Below are 21,725 nucleotides of genomic sequence, written 5' to 3' on the forward strand. Positions count from 1 at the left end.
CTCATAAGACAACCTGGTAAGCTTTCCATGAACTGCTTCCGTGTAGTCCTAGAGACACTGAGCACGATCTACCAGCGAAGAGGGCACAACGCGTCCAGTAGATGCCGCGAGAGGCCTCTTCCAGGATCTACCCGGCTCTCATTGCCTTGTGAGATCGAACAGGGTGGCAGGGTACTGCTAAGGTGCTAGGCCGGAGATTGGGCCCAGGGGTGCCTTGCCCATGAGAGCTAGGGTGCGGGGGTTCCTTGGACCTCCTTATAGTGAGTTGGGGTTTGGGGGGTGGGGGTGTGTGTCTAGGGGTCATGTCGGGGCAGTTGAGAGACTGGGCGTCAGTTGAAAATGGTGTCCCAATCTCTGTGCAAGAAACGGGACTAAGTGCGGCCATGGCAGGGCATTCCCCGCTGAGATCACGGATTGCAACACAGTCCCGATCGAGAGTGTGGTCTTTCTCGCCGCTGCGATCGTCAGGAAACACCTGACTAAACGTCCTCGACATATAACTTTGTTGCAATTCAGCTAGGTCACGTTCTGTGGTGCAAGAGATGGGCAGGGAGCCTCCAGACAGGCAACGGGGCCAGATATCAGTTGTGGTTAAAGCAAGTAGTGCAGGCCTGTAGTCCTTGGACGCAGCTCAGATCCTGCCACTCTGCATATTTTAGAGTTTGCTTAGAAATAGAACCTGCTAATTGTGAGGCACCACGCACATATCACCCAAGGGTAGGGCAAGGAGATCGTGAAAGTGCCAGTTCACTGGGGGGTGAGGAGGCACACAGGTTCTGTTCTGGAGGATGAATCTGGGCTCTGTCCAAAAATATAAACATTTGGCGGTCAGGCCTGTGATTAATGTTGAAGTATGGAGAGTGTGGCACTAACTTCGCACAGGCTTTGCACGGAACTTGGAGTCCACCATTTCCAGCACAGATGTGGTAGCCAATTGCATGCGAACACTTGTGAACGATGAACATGCGGCAACATCTAATGGTCAATGCCTCAGCTCTCGTTGCAGCACAAGCAGATGCCACACAATGTTTGGGTGCAGTGGGAGCTCAGAAAAAGTGTGCAAGGCCTTCTCTCTAAAGAGTGACTTAGAATAGTCAGAAAACTCCGAATGAACAGCAAACTGCGAGATGTTAGAAACATTCCCTGCAAACAAGCTCATGGCCACATCACCTTCTCATCCCTGGCCCTGTCATAAGGCTCCAGGTTTGCCTGCATGGGGTGGAATATTCAATGAATTTCTACTGAGTGAAACAGAAGCATTTCTGTTCCTCGCTTAGGTTGAGGTAAAGGAATTGCTCCCTGAACATCCTTGATGGATACCGCCTCCTGCTGCCCATCTCCCCTTCCACCACTTTCTCTTTTGCAGAATGTCACCCGCAGCACCAAAAATAACAGGCACTGTACATCTGAGTAGTTATATTCTGATGTATCTCATTTGATTAACTAAAAATCACCTTACTTTGAATTTTTTTAAAGTGCAATTAACTTTCAATCTTTGACACCTCGGTTTTTTCACAATTGGAAGTGATGGGAAGCAGTTCCTTGGGTTACCTCTTAACTTTCAGCTTCATTTAATGATTTCCAAGTTTCTGCCTGACTCCGAAGAATACTGTATTATCTACCTGCAAGGAATTGCAAAAGATTTTGCATTGCTTTTAATTTAAATTATAGAAATTGTACCTTCTAACCGCGTACTATTAAGATATTTTAAGCTCTCGAAGTAGTGCCGAATAACAATAAAAATTGTTACAAAGACCACGCACATTCAAAATCTTTAACAAATTCTAACTTTGAAATGTTGTCAATATATGAACCCATTGCCTTCACTTGAAGAAATGGTTCTGCAGTATTGCTTTCGAGTCAGGATGTGGAAACTATTTTGAACAGTAACAACAATACAATGTGATTGCTATTCTCGGTTTCACTTTATGCAATAGAGAAAAATAGTGGGGGTGATTCTAATGGCCCATTGCATCTGATGCACCTTCTGTTATTCCTAGAGAACAGTGGGAGAGCCCCAAAATGCGGTTTGAGCAGGGCGCCGAATGGAGCGCGATGCTTCTGGCCTGCGGCACCCGAAACCACCTCGTTGGGTGTGAACCAGACTCGCAAAAAGTTTTTAAACTCATTTTAACATGCTAAGCCCATTTGAGGCCAGAGTCTCCTGGCTTCCGGGATTTACCACTCCCACAGGTGCGGCGAGAGGCCTGCAGGAATCAGTACTGGTTTCCGGAACCAGGAGGAGGCGATGGCATAGTAGTCTTGTCATTGAATTAGTAACCCTCAGACCCAGGATAATGCCCTAGGTGCCCGGGCAGATAATAAAATTTGAATTCAATAATAATCTAGAGTCTAATGATGACCATGAAATCATTGTCGATTGTCATAAACACCCATCTGGTTCACTAATGTCCTTCAGGGAAGGAAATCTGCCGTCTTCACCTGCTCTGGCCTACATGTGACTCCAGATCCTCCAGGTCCACAGAAATGTGGTTGACTCTTAAATGCCCACTGAAATGGCCGAGCAAACCACTCAGTTCAAGGGCAATTAGGGATGGGCAACAAATGCTCGCCCAGCCAGCTATACCCAGCCAGGGAAGGAGGGGAAATTGAGGGGGGCCTGAAGGGGGTGCATGGGGGTGGCTTGAAAGGGGGGGGGGGCGGTTGGCTGTGGGTGGGGGTGTGGGAACCTTCAACTTAACTTTGAGATCTGGGCACCCTTTGAAATTGAAGCCCCAATCTCTGAGGAGCAGGTCTTGCCAACACCTTTATGTTCCCGCTCCAGAAAATATTCTTTATTTTAAAACATTTAGAGCACCCAATTCATTTATTTTCCAATAAAGGGACAATTTAGCATGGCCAATCATCTACCCAGCACATCATTGGACTGTGGGGGTGAGACCAGCGCAGACACTGGGAGAATGCGCGAAGTCCACACGGACAGTGACCCGGGGCCGGGATCAAACCCGGTTCCTCAATGCCTTGAGGCAGCAATGCTAACCACTGCGTCACCGTGTCGCCCACAGAAAATATTCCAAGTGTGGGAGATTTCAGTGAGAATCTCCCCAAGCTCCAAAAAAATAAGTAAGTGTGGGTGGATTGTGATGGAAATCGTGCTGGAACAGCCGGCGGAATTCTCACCAGTTTTCCCGCCTGAAATGTCATGGGATTCTCCACCCTCCTGGCTACGTGTTTCTTGGCGGCGGGAGGCAGCGTTCCGTTCGCTGGCAGTGGTATTCTCTGGTCCAGCCACTGTCAATGGGAATTCTGAGCACCGCTGGGAAATCTCCGACGGGATGTGCTGCCAGCGAGACCAGAGAATTCCACCAGTGTGAACGGCTGGGGAATTCCGGCCTTAGTCATTTTTTAGGAAAATTGACTCCAGTGTTTAGGTGCACATGGCAGGACAAGACATCCAATTTACAGCAGCATGAGTGATTGAGAGATTAGATTGTGTGCAATACAAGCATGAGGAAATTCTGCATCAGAGAAAAATGATTTGCATCGGGATAATATTTTGTGCAGTGATGTTAGAAATCCCCGTAATATTTTGTAGTGTGTGGTGGGAATTGAAGTAAAGCTGCAGAAGAATTCTTTGTATAGTAATTTTGGAAATCACCTTTAATAATTTGCAGGGTGTGGTGAGAATTTATCTAAATAAAGCTGCAGATTTGATAAGGAAGGACACATATCTTATGGGCATGGTCCAAGGGAAGTCTGATCCATATGCCCTTATTCGAGTTGGGACACAGACCTTTCGCAGCAAAACGATCAAAGGAAATTTAAATCCCGAATGGTATGAAATCTATGAGGTAAGCTTTTCTAAAATTTCCAACCCTTCCTTCCGCCCACTGCCCCCAAACCCCAAAAAATTGCCATGTTTTGATGGTTTTATTTTCATTTTGACTCTGGAATACACAAATTCAAAAGTCCTTGAGAACGAATGAATGACGCACAATGCTTTTGCTGCTTTCATTTTTTAGGCTGTCGTTCATGAGGCCCCGGGTCAAGATTTGGAGGTGGAACTTTTCGACGAAGACCCAGATAAGGATGACTTCCTTGGCAGGTCAGGTGTAACACCGCACAATATTTCACAATAATGTTCTGATCTTGGGTGACTGCGTAGTTTGCCCCCTCTCCCCGTGTCTGTGTGGGTTTCCTCCTAGTGCTTCGGTTTCCTTCCACAGTCCAAAGATGCGCGGGTGAAGTGGATTGGCTGTGCTAAATTGCCCCTTAGTGCCAAAAAGTCTCTATGAATGTTTCTCTATTTCAATTTTCTCCATTCTCTCCAGGAGCTGGTGATACTTAATGATTTCAGAGGCATTGCCAGCCCACTGGTACCTTTCCCAAGACAAATGGGAAGATTTCCTCTGTGTTCCACAGCACTATCATCAGTTCCTCTTCCACTGCCATCACATTAGCCATTTCCTGTGAGAACCCTGAGGAATTCTGTGAAGTTTTTCGGGGAGTTGATCTTTTCTTTGCTTTCATGTAGTGAAAGTGAATATCAGTATTTTGTTTGGGTAATCACACATCCAGTTATTGCCTTACATCCATTCACAGACAAATTCACATGAGCAGTACATGGGATAGGTAGATAGGGATCAGGAAGGTCTAGTGTAGAATCTCTATTTGACTGGACTAGCTGATGCTTGCTAACTCATACCTGAGGAATCAAACCTGAACTCAGTTTGAAATAGGAATGAAATCTGCAACCTTTCTGTCTGTCTATAACTTACGACTACACCAGGTAATTTAACAAATTCATTAAACGCACGAGTTATTGCTATTCCACCATTTCAAAGCACATAACATGGGGCTGGATTCTCCGGTCCCCCTGCCGCATATTTTTCGGCAGCACACGGTTTGCTGGCGGGCTGATTCTCTGTTCCTGCCGCTTGTCAATGGGATTTCCCATTGAAGGCACCCCACTCCACCGGGAGACTCAGGGAGGGGTGCGATGCCGGCAGGAACGGAGACTCCCAACGGCCAGAGAATTGTGGCCATGATGTCAATATAACTTGAGATTTGTGCAAATGTTTGTAGTATTAACCTGCATATATCCTTACTTGTAATAATTTATTCTACGTTCTAATCTACAGCCTCATTATAGACCTCGGAGAAGTGATGAAAGACAGAGTTGTGGATGAGGTAAGTACTTGAAAAACTGCAGCTTTGCTGGTAAAGTTCATACAGGATAAAGTGACAGTAGCTAGTTGATCCATTTTAGGTGCCTACCCTCCCATCAAGTGCTGGTGTTCAGGTTTTGAAAATAACTCCCACTAAAAAAACATTTAAGATTGCACCTTTTGAGTAGAGAAGCAGAGCAGGCCAACTTTCACTTCCTTTTAAGTGATTGTGATACAGTCCAAATGTGGGGCGTCATTCTCCGCCGGCGGGAGTCTCCGTTTTGCCGGCGCCCGGGGGTTTCCCGACAGCGTGGGGCTGCCCCACAATGGGAAACCCCATTGACCGGCCGGTGTTACGGAGCATCCCGCCGGCGGGTCGGGGCAGAAATGTGGCGGGGCGGGATGGAGAATTTTGCTCGTGATATTTTTATACTTATAACTTGTGAATACCCTAGTATGAGATAAAGAATTCAATTTTGGATCTGAAAAGGGGTGACTAAACGTTTCTAATTTTAGATATGAAAATAAATCAGGGGCGTAATTCCCCCCAAAATTTGGAAGTGTAGTATCCGGCGGGAAGCAAGGTTGGATTCCCGTTTGTTGGATTGACGCAATCCAGATCACAATCCACCCACACTCGGAAATTTGTTTTGGTGGGATGATTCGTGCTGTGGGACCCCAAGAAGCCGCCAACGCCAGATCCTCCGAGATCAGGGTGCCATTTCTAAAGGGCGTACTGATCTCTGAATAGCACTACAGCCCCCACCCTCTTGCCAGCAAGGCCCACCACCATCACTGGCATTAGGCCCCTATGGATTCAACAAAGGCGCCGCACATTTTAGGCAGCCCCCCTCAGTCCCCCTTCAGGCTGTTACCCTGTTGGTACTGCCAAAGGGCAGTGCCATGGTGATGTCCAGCCATATCCCTGACAACCGTGGGGCTACAAAGGCCTCTGAGCCCTCCGGCCTGGTCATCACGTCTATCCAGAGAACTCAACTGTGGCTGCCAGAAGGTCCTCATTGAGGAACTCTTGCACTTCAATGTCTGAATGGTGTCAGTTGCTTCTGTGGTGGACAAAGTCCTCCAGTGCAGGCAAGCTGTTCAGGCACCAGAGGTTGAAAAAGATTCCATCTAAAAAAACTTCTCTCAGACTGCACACCTGTAGGAAGCACTTCAGGGTAGAAAAATACACACTGTGTGTGTGTGGGGGGGGGGGGGGGGGGGGGAGTACCTGCTCTTTCTATGAAGCACTTCAGAGATAATGGACCACAAAGTGCTATTAAAGCAAACAAAGCGAAACCCTCCTTTGAGATAGCCTTCAGCTGTCAATTAAGAAGTTGGCAAAAGTCAAAGGAGTGTGAAATTCAATATAAACAAGCAGTACAAAGGGCTAAAAGAAAGCATACTGCAACATTGAAACCCCAGAGTCTATTGAAATGCCAAAGGGAGTGAAATGGATTGTAAACAAGCAAATACAAATGGAAAGCTTCAAGGGGAGTGAAATGCTTCTGCAAGAAACAAACTTCAGAATGGCTCTATCCTGTGAGAGGATTTTAGAACAGACAGGCTACAGCTCTGCTTTTCCCTGTTATGGGATGTTCACTGCGAAAGAAAGCAGATTTCAAGGCTTCACAGACGCAAAGCAACCCCTATCCTGGTGGAGACCCCCATCCAGCCTAGCCCAAGGTCCTCAACCCTCAGCTCTCTTGCAGGCCAGCGGCTGCTGTGGCCTTGTGCTCCTTGGAGGTAAGGGAGAGGGGAAGTCACCTCCTTGCTCCTCTCGGAGTCCAATGGCACCTGGAGAGGAGGGAGGGGGTCACTGGGAAACGATGCATTCAACTGTGATCTCACTAATGAGATTAAAATGAATGCAAATTAACAGTGATCAGTTTGTCGCCCTTTTTGCAGTGCGATGGGAGAATCGGAAACTGTTTTGAACCCGGCGCAAATCTTGGGATGGATTCTCCATTATTGAGATTATGTCCCCATGCCAACGTAAAAACGGTAGAGTTTAACTCCTGAAATTCCTGCAAAAAAGTGAAACGAATTCATAGCCCTGCAGGGGACTAGCAGGGACCTGGAGTGAATCTCACACCTTTTGCTGCAGTGTCGGGCCCCCGCACTTCCAGGTCTGAGGTCGCGCATGCGCTTGGCGGCGGCCTCCAACGACCGCGTCGTGCTCCATGGCAGGCCCGGACCACAGAGCCAGACCGAAGAAAGAGACCCCCAATCGGCCGCGCGCCCGACTATCAAACCCCGCACATTAAAACCCCGGCCACCTTTCAGGCCCGCCCGGTCTCCGATCCCCCTGTCCCCGACCCAGTCGGTCGCGGACTGAGTCCACAGCTGCCATGCGAGCATCCCGACCGCAATAGCAGGTTAGTTCCAGACCGTCAGGAACTCAGCTGGTCGGGAGCGGAGGATTGCTGAGTGGACCTCTGGCAATGGCCCCCCGGCGGCGTGGCATATTCCCCGGTGATGCCGATTTTCGGTGCCCGGTGAATCGCCAAACCGCTGCCAGGCCCGATTACGGCGTCATACTGGATTCTCCACCCTGGTGCCTACCGCGATTTCGGCATCGGGCTGCGGAGAATTCAGCCCCTTGTTTTAGGACTCTCCCCCAATTCTCCCAACATACCGAGATTTGTGCCGGGCTCAACGCAGCCAGAGAATCTCCCCCAAGAGTCGTGAATCTTAGCTCTCCACGTAACCAAAGTGTCCTTAAATATTCTTTTTTAAAAATATTGCTGAACTTTTTGTGTACAGTCCGAAATACTGGGCAGTGCTATGTATTATCCTGAACTACTTTGTACAGACGTGTTGCAGGCATTCACAAGATACTAAATGCAGCACTCACTTTGACTGAGTGGGGAAAGAATTGACAGATTAGGTGTGATGTGGGAAAATGTGAGGTTGTCCACTTTGGCAGAATGAAGAAAACATACTAATACTTTTTAAATAGACAGAAACTGCAGAATGTTGCCATATAGAGGGATCTGGGTGTCGTTGCACACAAATTAGAAAATTTAAAAAATCAGGTACATTAGGTAATGAAGAAGACAAATGGAGCGTTGGCCTTTATTGCAAGGGGGTCGGAGTTTAAAAGTGGAGTAGTCTTTACAGCTATGCAGAGCATTGCTCCCACCTAGAGTATTCTTACAGTGTTGGTCTCAGTTCAGAGAAGGTTCACTCGGCTGATTCCTGGCACAAGGGATTGTCTTATGAGGAAATATTAACAGGTTGGGCCTACGCTCATTGAAATTTGGAAGAACGAGAGGTGATCTTGTTGAAATTATTCTGTGGGGGCTTGACAGGTAGAAACTGGGCTCATGTTTCTTCTCATGGGGGAATCTAGAATGAGGAGGAACAGTTTAAAGATGACGGGCGGCTTTCTCTGTCACGGGATGACCGGAATGCAGTCCCCGATGGGATGGAGAAGCAGACATCGGGGAAAATCGGGATCGATGCCTGCCAATCCGAACACGATACTCTGACCCCCGGCTGGCGATGTGAAAGAGGTCCAGATGCTCGCCGGCAGGGGGATGTAAATAAATGCAAATGGTCCGTAATGACCCATTTGCATCGATTTAGCGGGCCCGGCGCCGTATGTTCTGGCCTCCCGTGATTCTACGGTGTGTGCAGCCAGGAATCAGGGGGGCGCGGATCAATTGTGGCCTTTACTAGCGTGGCCATATGACAGGTTCCCTGCAGGGGGCCCCCAATTGCAGGGCAGCCTGCAGAGTGTCACGCTATTACAGAGGTCCCTGTGGGGGGGATCTCCCTATTACAGGGGTCCCTGTGGGGGTGATCTCCCTATTACAGGGGTCCCTGTGGGGGTTCCCCTATTACAGGGGTCTCTGTGGGGTGGTCCCAATATTACAGGGGTCCCTGTGGGGGTTCCCCTATTACAGGTGTCCCTGGGGGGGGGGATCTCCCTATTACAGGTGTCCCTGTGGGGGGGATCTCCCTATTACAGGGGTCCCTATGGGGTGGTCCCAATATTACAGGGGTCCCTGTGGGGGTTCCCCTATTACAGGAGTCCCTGGGGGGGGGGGGTGATCTCCCTATTACAGGTGTCCCTGTGGGGGGGATCTCCCTATTACAGAGGTCCCTGTGGGGGGGATCTCCCTATTACAGGGGTCCCTATGGGGTGGTCCCAATATTACAGGGGTCCCTGTGGGGGTTCCCCTATTACAGGAGTCCCTGGGGGGGGGGGGGGAATCTCCCTATTACAGGTGTCCCTGTGGGGGGGGGGATCTCTCTATTACAGGTGTCCCTGTGGGGTGGCCCTAATATTACAGGGGTCCCTGTGGGGGTTCCCCTATTACAGGGGTCCCTTGGGGGGGGGGGCCGATTACAGGGGCCCCTGCAGTGGTCCCCTTATTACAGGGGTCCCGGGGTAAGTTTCCCCCTATTACATGGGTCCTTGGGGAGCGGTCCCCAATTACTGGCTTTTTTCAAGGATCAGATTATGGATCCCATGAATGAGAGTTGTAACTTTATTGCAGATCCATTATATGCCATCCCTCAGTTTCATAGTACTATATCCTGTTGCCCATATCTTAACTCAAACACTCTGCCTGTTACACAGTGGTTTCCTCTGAATGACGTGGAGCATGGAAAAGTACAACTAAAGCTTGAATGGCTGTCCTTGGTCACTGATCTAAAGAAAGAACCTATGGTATGTTTTGCACAGTATGGGCATGAATTGACACAATGGTGATTTGTCTGTACAAAATGAGAAAATTCATTATCACAACAAAAAATGTACACTTTGTCTTTAGTTGTCATGAACTATTCGTAAATGTTTTCCTGTCGTCCTTCCTTGATAACATCCGAATGTTGTAAAACATCATACTCTCCATCTCACTGAGAGTCACATGACGATTTACTAATACTCTTAAAAACACGCAGCACAGAGTAAATATTGTCGGCTATTTAAATGATTTGAAAAAAAATGACAATTCTAAGTAAATGTTAAAATCATAATTGGTGGGGGGGATGATACCTCAATAGGGGAAATGCTGGAAATGAAGAGGGTACGATGTCCGGTGGGACGGGTGGGTGGGGCGGCGCCTCCATCTGAGCCCCCTTCGAAATGGCGGAACCCTCCTCCCTCCCTCCTATTTTCTTTTTTTTTAATAAACATTTTATTGAGGTATTTTTGGTACAGAAACAATAACAAAATAGACAAGATACATGACGCCATAAACATACTGCAAAAACCGTTTACATTTCGTGCCTTATTACTCCCCGACTCTAACCTAAACTTGGGGCAGCACGGTAGCATTGTGGATAGCACAATTACTTCACAGCTCCAGGGTCCCAGGTTCGATTCCCAGCTTGGGTCACTGTCTGTGCAGAGTCTGCACATTCTCCCCGTGTGTGCGTGGGTTTCCTCCGGGTGCTCCGGTTTCCCCCCACAGTCCAAAGATGTGCAGGTTAGGTGGATTGACAATACTAAATTGCCCATAGTGACCAAAATTGCCCTTAGTGTTGGGTGGGGTTACTGGGTTATGGGGATATGGTGGAGGTGTGGACCTTGGGTAGGGTCTTTCCAAGAGCCGGTGCAGACTCGATGGGCCGAATGGCCTCCTTCTGCACTGTAAATTCTATGATACTCCCCCCCCCCCCCACCCCCGTCTGCTGACGATTAATTTTGACGAACGGTTGCCACCTCCGGGTGAACCCTAACAGTGAACCTCTCAAGGTGAACTTAATTTTCTCCAGGCAGAGAAAGCTAGCCATGTCCGAAGGCCAGGTCTCCGACATCGGGGGCTTTGGGTCCCTCCATGCTAACAGTATCCGTCTCCAGGCTACCAGGGAAGCAAAGCCAGAACGTCTGCCTCTTTCTCCTCCTGGATCCCCGGGTCTTCTGACACCCCGGAAATCGCCACCTCTGGACCCAACGCCACCCTTGTTTTTAAAACCTTGGACATGACGTCCGCAAACCCCTGCCAAAATCCCGATGCTTTGGACATGTCCAAAACATATGGACATGGTTCGCTGGTCCTCCCGCGCATTTTGTGCACCTGTCTTCCACCCCAAAGAATCTGCTCATCCGGGCCACTGTCATGTGAGCCCGGTGCACAACCTTAAATTGTATCAGGCTGAGCCTGGCACATGTTGCGGACGTGTTGACTCTACTCAACGCATCTGCCCATAAACCATCCTCTATCTCATCTCGCAGCTCCTCCTCCCACATACGCTTCAGCTCCTCGGTCTGCGTCTCCTCCGACCCCATAAGCTCCTTATAGATGTCCGAGATGCTCCCTCCCCTATCCACCCTCTGGAAATTACCCTATCCTGAATTCCCCCTCAGTGGTAGGAACGGGAAGGTTGCCAACTGTTTGAATAAAGTCCCGCACCTGCAGATATCCAGCCAAACTTTTCCTCCAGCTCCTCATACTCGGAAAGCGACCCTCTATGAACACATTCCCCATCCTCTCAATCCCCGCTCTCCGCCGTACCCAGAACCCCCAATCCATACTCCCCGGGCAAACCGGTGGTTATCATAAATTGGGGCCCAGACCAATGCTCCCACTGCTCCGCCTCCACTAGCTCCAAACGCTCAGGGCCACCACCACCACGGGGCTGGTGGAGTACCTCGCCGGCAGGAGCGGCAGAGGCGCAGTTACCAATGCCCCCAGACTGGTGCTCTTACAAGAAGCCGCCGCCATACGCATCCACGCCGACTCCTCCCCCACCACCCACTTCCTGATCATGGCTATGATAGCCGCCCAGTAATAGTTGCTAAAATTTGGCAGCGCCAGCTCGCCCTCTCCCCGGCTCCGCTCGAGCATTACCTTCCTTACTCGCGGAGACTTGCACGCCCAGACGAAGCCCGTGATCACCCTGTTGACCCGCTTAAAAAAGGACCGCGGAATAAAAATGGGGAGACATTGAAATACAAATAGGAACCTCGGGAGGACCGTCATTTGCGCCGTTTGTACCCTCCAGGCCAGCGAGAACGGGAGCACGTCCCATCTCTGGAAATTGTCCTTAATTTGGTCCACTAGCCAGGCCAGATTCAATTTATGCAGCCAGTCCCATTCCTGCACCGCTTGGATGCCCAAGTACCTACCCCCTACTGACCTAAATGGCAGCTCCCCCAGTCGCCTCTCCTGACCCCTCGCCTGAACCACAAACATCTCACTCTTATCCATGTTTAGCTTATACCCCGAAAACCGGCCGAATTCCCCTAAAATTTTCATGATTTCCTCCATCCCCTCTGCTGGGTCCGAAAAGTACAGAAGCAGATCATCCGCATAGAGTGAAACCCTGTGCTCCCCCCCCCCCCACCCCCCCCCACCCCGGACCAGTCCCCTCCAGCCCCTTGAAGCTCTCAGAGCAATTGCCAACGGCTTTATAGCCAGCGCAAACAACAGTGGGGAGAGGGGGCATCCCAGTCTCATCCCCCGGTGCAGTCTAAAATAGTCCGAAGATGTCCTGGTTGTCTGTACGCTTGCCACAGGAGCCTGACACAGCAACCTGACCTAGTCAATAAAGCCCCCCCCCGAATCCAAACCGTCCCAGTACCTCCCACATATAGTCCCATTCTACCCGATCAAAAGACTTTTCTACATCCATTGCGATCACTACCTTCACCCCCCTACCTTCCAGGGGCATCATGATCACATTTACCAGCCTTCTTACATTGGCCACCAACTGCCTACCCTTAACAAACCCCGTCTGGTCCTCCCCAATAACATCCGGAACACAGTCCTCAGTCCTGGAGGACAAGGTTTTGGCCAGCAACTTGGCATCCATATTCAGCAGGGAGATCGGCCTGTAGGACCCACACAGCTCCGGGTTCTTGTCCCGCTTAAGAATCAGCGAAATCATTCCTTGTGACATCGTGGGGGGCAGCACCCCTCTTTCTCTTGCCTCATTAAACATCCTCAACAACACCGGCCCCAGTATCCCCGAGAACTTTTTATAAAACTCCACGGGTACCCGTCCGGACCCGGGTCTTACCTGACTGCATGGCCTTCAGACCCTCCACTATCTCTTCCAGCCCAATTGGGGCCCCCAGCCCTTCTACCCGCTCTCCGTCCACCATTGGGAAATTCAGTCCCTTCAAGAAGTGCCTCATCCCATCCGGCCCCGTAGGGGGTTCCGGCCTGTACAGCCTGCTGTAAAAATCTCTAAACGTCTTATTCCCTCCCGACCGAATCACCAACCAGGGCGGGATTCTCCGACCCCCCCGCTGGGTTGGAGAATCGCCGGGGGGAGCGGCGCGAATCCTGCCCCCGCCGGCTGCCGAATTCTCCGGCACCGGGGATTTGACGTGGGCGGGAATCATCGCACCGGTCGGCGGCCGCTAGCAGCGGCCCCCTGGCGATTCTCCGGCCCGCAATGGGCCGAGTCGAGTAGCCGCACGTTTACGGCCGGTCCCGGCGGCGTAAATTACAACAGGTACTTACCGGCGAGACCTGGCTCCGCGGGCGGCCTCCGGGGTCCTCGGGGGTCGTGTAGGGATCTCGCCCCGGGTGGTGCCCCCACGGTGGCCTGGCCCGCAATCGGAGCCCATCGATCCGCGGGCGGGCCTGTGCCGTGGGGGCACTCTATTGTTCCGCGTTGGCTGCTGTAACAGTCCGCGATGGCCGACACGGAGATGAACCCCCCTGCGCATGCGCTGGGATGATGCCAGCACACGCTGGTGCTCCCATGCATGCGGTAACTCATGCCGGCCGGTGGAGGCCCTTCGGCGCCGGTTGGCGTGGTGCCAAGCCCCTTCCACGCCGGCTGGCGCGGCGCAAACCACTCCGGCGCCGGCCTAGTCCCTGAAGCTGCAGAGGATTCCGCACCTTCGGGGGGGCCCGACGCTGGAGTGGTTCACAACACTCCTTCGAGCCGGAGTTGCCCGCCCCGCCGGTTCGCGGTGAGTCCCGCCCCAGGTTCCCCTCACCGTCCTTTATTTTCCCTATCTCCCTTGCTGCCTCCCTCTTCCTTAGCTGCTCTGCAAGCATTCTGCTGGCCTTCTCCCCATGTTCATAAATCGCCCCCCCTCGCCTATCTCAGCTGCTCCACCGCCCTGCCTGTGGTCAGCAAGCTAAACTCCGCCTGCAGCCTCCGCCGTTCCCTCAGGTGCCCGCCACTGGGGTCTCCGCACACTTCGTATCGATCTGTAATATCTGCTTTACCAGTGTGTCTGTCTCTGCCCTGTTAATCTTCTCCCTATGAGCCCGGATCGAGATCCGCTCCCCCCTGACCACCGCCTTCAGTGCTTCCCACACCACCACTGCCGAAGTTTCTCCTGTGTCATTGACCTGCAGGTAGCTCTGAATGTATTTCCTCAGCCGCTCACACACACCTTCATCCGCCAAAAGCCCCACATCTAACCTCCAGTGCGGGCGCTGGTTACTGTCTTTACTAACCTGCAGGTCAACCCAGTGCGGAGCATGGTCTGAGATTGTAATCACCGAGTACCCCGTGTCCACCACCCCAGCCAGCAAGGCCCTGCTCAAAATAAAGAAATCAATCCGGGAGTACACTTTATTCACGTGTGAGTAGAAGGAGAACTCCTTCGCCCCCAGCTGCCCGAACCTCCATAGATCCACCCCCCCCATCAGCTCCATGAACCCTCTTAGTTCCTTTGTCATTGCTGGCACCCTGCCCGTTTTCGAGCTTGACCGGTCTAAGCCCGGGTACATAACTGTATTGAAGTCCCCTCCCATGACCAACCTGTGCGAGTCCAGGTCCGGTATCTTCCCCAGCATCCTCTTTATTAACTCCACATCATCCCAATTTGGCGCATATGCATTCACTAATACCACCTGCACCCCCTCCAGTTTCCCACTGACCATAATATACCACCCTCCCACGTCCGAGACTATTCTACCCACCCCAAACACCACCCACTTATTGATCAGCATCGCGACCCCTCTAGTCTTTGAATCTAGTCCCGAATGAAACACCTGACTGACCCAGTTTTTCCTCAGTCTAACCTGGTCCATTACCTTAAGGTGCGTCTCCTACAACATTACCACGTCCACCTTCAATCCCCTAAGATGCACAAACACACGCGTCCTTTTGACCGGCCCATTTAACCCTCGAACATTCCAGGTGATCAGCCTAGTTGGGGGGCTCATTGCCCCCCTCCGCCGATCAGTCATCCCCTTTTTTTAGGTCCGCCACCAGCCCGTGATCCGCACCTCCACCGGTCCAACCCCAGTCAGCCCCCGACCTCCTCTCTGTCCCTCAGCCCAAGTCCCTCCCTCACCAGCAGAACATTCACCCCCCCCCCCAGCAACAACACCCTGTAACCCAATCCCTTTCCTGAATCAAACATATGCACACCCCCACTGCACTTCTGAGGGCTAGCTCACCCAGCTAGCTTGGTGGCCCCCATCGCTGGTGCCGGATAGTCTCCCACCTATTGTTCCCTCGCCAACACCCCCACCCCCACCCAGCTCATACGCTCATACAAACAAACTCCAACATCAAACAATCCCCACACAATTGCCCAACCGAAAAACACCAAGATCAAATCTAACACACCTCCATCCCCCAACAGTGCAAATGAAAACCTAAACTCACTCAGCTCTACTGCTGGTTCCAAGCAAAACGAGAAACCTTTTACAAAAACAGAGAAACAAAACAGAGAAAACAGAAACACGAAAGTTGCAGCCAAATTCCAAAGTTCTCAGTCCTTCGTCAGCCCTTTCTTTCTTGCAAAGTCCAATGCGTCCTCAGGCAACTCAAAGTAAAAGTGTTGATCCTCATGCGTGACCCAGAGACGGGCTGGGTATAACAGTCCAAACTTCGCCTTTTTCTTGAAAAGGATCGCCCTGATCTGATTGAAGCCTGCTCTCCTCCTGGCCACCTCCACACTCAGGATTTGGTAAACCCGCACGATGCTATTGTCCCACTTACAGCCCCGTGTCTGCTTTGTCCACTGCAGAATACTCTCCTTATCCGAGAACCTATGGAATCTCACCACCATATCCCTCGGGGGGGTCTCCCATTCGCGGCTTCTTCGCAGGTGCTCTGTGAGCCTTATCCACCTCCAAGGGCCAGGAAAATGCCCCATCCCCCAGCAGCGTCTCAAACAAGCCTGAGACGTATGCCCCAGCGTCCTTTCCTTCAGACCCCTCCGGGAGCCCGACAATTCTTAGGTTCTGCCGGTGGGACCAATTCTCTAGGTCCTCCACCTTCTCCAGAAGCTTATTTTGCTGATCCCTCAGCATCCCCACTCCAGCTCCACCGCAGTCTGATGCTCCTCCTGCTCAGCCAGTGCCTTCTTCACCTTCTGGATCGCCCGATCCTGGGCGTCCAACCTGAGCTCCAACTGCTCAATCGACGCTTTTATCGGGTCCAAGCAGTCCCGTTTCTGCATAGCAAAGCCCTCCTGGATGACTTGCATCAGCTGCTCCATAGACTGCTGGGTCGACAAGCCAGAGGTTCGCCCCTCCGCCATACTGTACCCTGTTGCAACTACAGCCCAAGTCTTCGCTGTCTTCTTGTTTCTGTCCTTACGAATACTTCTAGTCCTTTTCTCCATGCACCGAAGTGGGAATTCAGTAGAGAATTGCCACTAACATCCGTTCTACAATTCAAATACATTAAAAAATCGGGGGAAAAGATCCAAAAGTCCGAACAGCGCAAGCCACCAAATGTGCGACTTACTCCTTCATAGCCGCCACCGGAAGTCCCCAGCCTATTTTCTTGAAACCTCGGTCGCCCTCCTCTTCACCACTCTTGCCACCTGGACCCCTTTTCCTCCGGTTCCCTGAACATAGTGCCAGACAGTTCCCTGCAGTGACTCTCTCTACCCCTACAGCACTGTTCCTGGAGGGACTGGAGAGCTACCAGCCAATCAGATACAAGGCGGGACTTCCTCTTGAGTGAGGACATACGTACCGTCGACTGCCAATCAATGCTCATTAGTGTAATATGGCAGTGGGCAGCCGGAGTTTACAGAGATGCGTTCCCCGCCGACTCTTCAGATTGCGGAAGCCAAGCTCCTGCCATCCTAAAAATTCTGACCATAAAGTTATATGAAAGAGAAAAATGCTACTTTTTTCCTTGAATTTACAGGAATTTACAACGAAGCAGACTCTTCCAGGCCAATCAAATGCAGTACTCGTGGTTTATTTAGATAGCGCATACCAACTACCTGTAAGTAAACGGTAATATATTTCACTCAAATGTGATTCAATTTGTGGAATAATTTATTCTGAAATAGTTAGTTAAAGTTACGGTAATTACTCTAGCTTCTTACAAGTGATCAGAGTACTTTACGTAAAGTAGGGAGTGATCTACCGGCCATGTTGCGCCTAAACGGGGCAAGACGTGGTCGGTATATGTTGGAAAAGGCCTCCCCAGTCTTCCTGATGGCTGTTGCACTTCGCAAGATCTAATCAGTTTGATAATCCACTTAACCATGCAGACGCCAGATCTAACCGGCTCCCGGAATTGATCGGCCTCTCTCGGGAGACCTCCAGCCGGGTGTCGATTAGAACTGTTCACGCAAACGTAGATCAGGCGGAATGGCACCTAGGGGGTCTCCCAGGCCATTGGAGGCCTCTGGGTGGTCATAGACAGAGTAGGGTGGCCCCCTGGTTCTACCCCTGGCACCGTTGCACTGCCAGGCCAGCACTGGCAGGAGCACTGCCAGGGTAGCACTGACAATGGTTTGGGCCTGAGGGGGGCCACGCCCATGAAAGGAGGGATGAGGGGGTGTACAAAGGGTGGGGGAGGTGAAGCATGGGGATCGTAGAAGGGGGGGTGATGTCCAAAAGGGGATGGGGAAGGCCCTCAGCGACCTCATAGAGGGGTGTCATCATTTGGGGGGGGGGGCAGTGTGGGGTAATACCATGTATGTGGGGGATGCCATTTCCCCTCAGTGGGGGAACCTCAAGTTCACTTGGAGATCGGGGCACACTTTCAAACTGGTGGCCCGATCTCTGAGGAGCTGGTCTGGCCAGTGAGTCCAGCTCCCCAGTGATGAAAACAACTCTAAGCGTGGGCTTAACTGGTGAGAAACTCCCCCGAACCTAAAAAAGTGGTTAGATAGTGGTGGAGAACTCGCTGGGGTGAAACTCCCAGCAAACCCCCCCACAAATGACACTTAGCAACTTTTTGGTTAGGTCGCATCTGTAATGTCACCTCTCTTGATTAATGACAATGTCTAATTAAATGCACTCGGTAATCAATGCCTTGAGAACCACAGCTAAAATGTATCATCACACATTTTGCTGAAGGAAAAAATTATCAGTCTATTATTAACCTCTAAACTGACCAAAACACTTTTGGCAAGAAGCGATACTCTGTGAATTGCCATGATTTGGACTGCTCCTTAGCTCTGGGAAAGTGGTATCTTGCCCTTAACCTTCCTGTGTCTTTCATGAAGTTGCTGCATTTGCACATTATATGTCCATTAAACTTGCCAAAGAAATCTAGTAATTGTCAATGTGAGTACCCTTTTAGCAATATGTTAATTGTTCATAACTGAAAAACAATTTCCCTTGCCTGGTAAGTAAATAATTATAACTTTGCAATCTCATTCCTTCAGATCGTGAATGATTTTTAAAAATTCAAAAAAAAAAAATTCTTATCCTTTCTTTTACTTTTCCTCTCATTCTAAATCCAACTTTTCTTTCCCTCTGTTACTTCTCTTTCCGTATTCAATTTCCGATTGAATTTGCTCTCCTTTACAATCTTTCCGCTGATCATTTCTCACTGTGTGAATCTCATTTTTTTGCTTAGGAGACACACTCCCATTATTCCCCAAGATCCCAGATGCCCTGTGCCTTTGGTACTTCATTATCCACTTGCAAGTCTAGATAACTAGGCACATTGCAGCAATATCTGACCCAGTTTTAAAAAAAACTTGCACAGAATGAGAAATGAATTAAAAGCAAGAAACTGAGAATGTATAGTTGACAACTATCCCTATTGGAGGAAGAAAAGCCTGTGCAGTTCAGTATGAAAAGATACACATTGTCTTCTTCCAAGGTAGAGCATGCAGGAAATCAGAGGCAGCACGGTGGTGCAGTGTTTAGCACTGCTGCCTCAAGGCGGCGATGTCCCAGTTTCGATCCCAGCTCTAGATCACTGTCCGTGTGGAGTTTGCACATTCTCACCCTCACAACCCAAAGTTGTGCAGGGTAGATGGATTGCTCCTTAATTGGGAAAAATAATCGGGTGCTCTAAATTTATCAAAAAAAGAGTATGCAGCAAGCGTATATGAGTTGTGTAGAAAGGATCCAATAGGCATTTATGGATGAGTAAGGTCATTCAGCTCATCTTAATTCACTCATCCAGAAGAACCTAAACTCATCCCCCTCTGTTGCCACATCTCGACCTGAATTTTACACTCCCACCCATCGGGTTTTGGGCCAGGGGAGAGCATGAGAACCCATGGGCAGGATTCCCTCGGGGATCCCACTCACCCCTGACTGGATCTGATTTTGTAGTGGCGGGGTTCCCTGCGCTTGGTCTCAGCGACAGCATTGCACTACCTCTTCCAACCATTTTAGTGCTGTACCTCGATGGGCTGAAGATGTGCTATACCGGCCAATCTCCAAGACAAGGTCTTCTTGGAAACGAGAAAGGAGGTCCTGCCTGCAGCCAATCACACTCAAAGAACAAAGAAAAGTACAGCACAGGAACAGGCCCATTGGCCCTCCAAGCCTGCACCGACCATGCTGCCCGTCTGAACTAAAAAGCCCTACCCTTCCGGGGACCATATCACTCTACTCCCATCCTATTCATGTATTTGTCAAGGTGCCCCATAAAAGTCACTATTGTATCTGCTTCCACTACCTCCCCCGGCAATGAGTTCCAGGCACCCATTACCCTCTGTGTAAAAAACTTGCCTCATACATCTCCTTTAAACCTTGCCCCTCGCACCTTAAACCTATGCTCCCTGGTAATTGACTCTTCCACCCTGGGAAAAAGCTTCTGACAATCCACTCTATCCATGCCCCTCATAATCTCGTAGACCTCCGTCGTTCTCCTGAGAACAAACTAAGTTTCTCCAACCTTTCCTCATAGCTAATGCCCTCCACACTAGGCAACATCCTGGTAAATCTTTTCTGTACCCTCTCCAAAGCCTCCACATCCTTCTGGTAGTGTGGCGACCAGAATTGAACACTATTTTCCAAGTGCGGCCTAACTAAGGTTCTATAAAGCTGCAACATGACTTGCCAACTTTTAAACTCAATGCCCCGGCCAATGAAGGCAAACATGCCGCATGCCTTCTTGACTACCTTCTCCACCTGCGTTGCCGCTTTCAGTGTCCTGTGTATCTATACAACCAGATCCCTCTGCCTATCAATACTCTTAAGGGTTCTGCCATTTACTGTATATTTCCCATCCGTATTAGACCTTCCAAAATGCATTACCTCACATTTGTCCGGATTAAACTCCATCTTCCATCTGTCCACCCAAGTTTCCAAACGATCTATATCCTGCTGTATCCTCAGATGGTCCTCATCATTTTCCTCAATTCCATCAACCTTTCTTTGTGTCATCCGTAATCTTACTAATCAAACCAGTGACATTTTCTCCCAAATCATTTATATATATTACAAACAGCAAAGGTCCCAGCACTGATCCCTGTGGAACACCACTAGTCACAGCCCTCCATTCAGAAACGCATCCTTCCACTTCTACCCTCTGTCTTCTATGACCGAGTCAGTTCTGTATCCACCTTGCCAGCTCACCTCTGATCCCATGTGACTTCACCTTCTGTACCAGTCTGCCATGAGGGATCTTGTCAAAGGCCTTACTGAAATCCATGTAGTCAACATCCACTGCCTTTCCCTCATTAATCATCTTCGTCACTTCCTCCACTCGATCAATTTGAGAGACACAACCTCCAACTCCACAAAACCATGTTGCATCTCACGAATACTCATCAGAGCGTGAAATGGCAGCAGGCCTGTCCAATTAACTCCCCTGAAAATTCAGGCCCAAGCTAAAATATTCTGGAGCTTTCACTTTCACCTTCACCCAGAAATCTATTCCAAGTGTTACTCATTCTCTGCGTAAGGAAGAATCATCTGATATTAGTCCAGAGGTTACAATAAACATGTCGTAACCTGTATCCCCTTGTCCTACCTCCACTGTTTAAAGTAGTATTTCAGATAAACATTTTTTTATACGCTTTACTATCTTCTATAAAGTCAGCTTTCTTTCTCTGCTGAAAAACACTAGTTTCTCCAGTTTTCCGCATCATTGAAATCCCTGCCAATTTGGATATATGGGTGTAATTTTGTGTACTTTGTAAATTGTTATTCAGTTCCTCTTTGTAAAACAAAGTCCAACTGGAAACTTGTATTGATGTATAATGAAAATAATTTATTTTCCTTCAAGAGAAATCAGTTTGAATACACCAACAATGAGTACAGTGTGAAGAAAAAGAACAAACCAAACTACATTAAGGTGACTTTATGTGATTACATTAAATCTAATGCATAAACATGTTCCATCCACAGCAATTTGTTCAATCTGGATATCTATTAGGGCTGCAGACTCGGGGAGGCACCCCCAGTGCTTTCAGACCATTGACATTTCCCTTCCATAGTTAAAGACTTCAGGTACACACAATGTACCCACATTGTTCTGTTCTGCCAAACCCCACTT

The 21,725-nt window shown here is 49.8% G+C and overlaps 1 protein-coding gene across 1 annotated transcript in view; it reads left to right on the forward strand.

Moving 5' to 3' along the window:
• The window catches only part of LOC140388827 (extended synaptotagmin-3-like), a 184,726-nt gene that overhangs the window by 135,279 nt on the left and 27,722 nt on the right, over positions 1-21,725 (forward strand). Inside the window, exons 9-14 of the mRNA XM_072473172.1 lie at positions 3,636-3,812; positions 3,984-4,066; positions 5,103-5,151; positions 9,721-9,810; positions 17,172-17,252; positions 21,456-21,524. Coding sequence (XP_072329273.1) covers positions 3,636-3,812; positions 3,984-4,066; positions 5,103-5,151; positions 9,721-9,810; positions 17,172-17,252; positions 21,456-21,524 — 549 coding nt within the window. The remainder of the gene's footprint in view (positions 1-3,635; positions 3,813-3,983; positions 4,067-5,102; positions 5,152-9,720; positions 9,811-17,171; positions 17,253-21,455; positions 21,525-21,725) is intronic.

This window comes from Scyliorhinus torazame, chromosome 2 (assembly GCF_047496885.1).
Source record: "Scyliorhinus torazame isolate Kashiwa2021f chromosome 2, sScyTor2.1, whole genome shotgun sequence".
Lineage (NCBI taxonomy): Eukaryota > Metazoa > Chordata > Chondrichthyes > Carcharhiniformes > Scyliorhinidae > Scyliorhinus > Scyliorhinus torazame.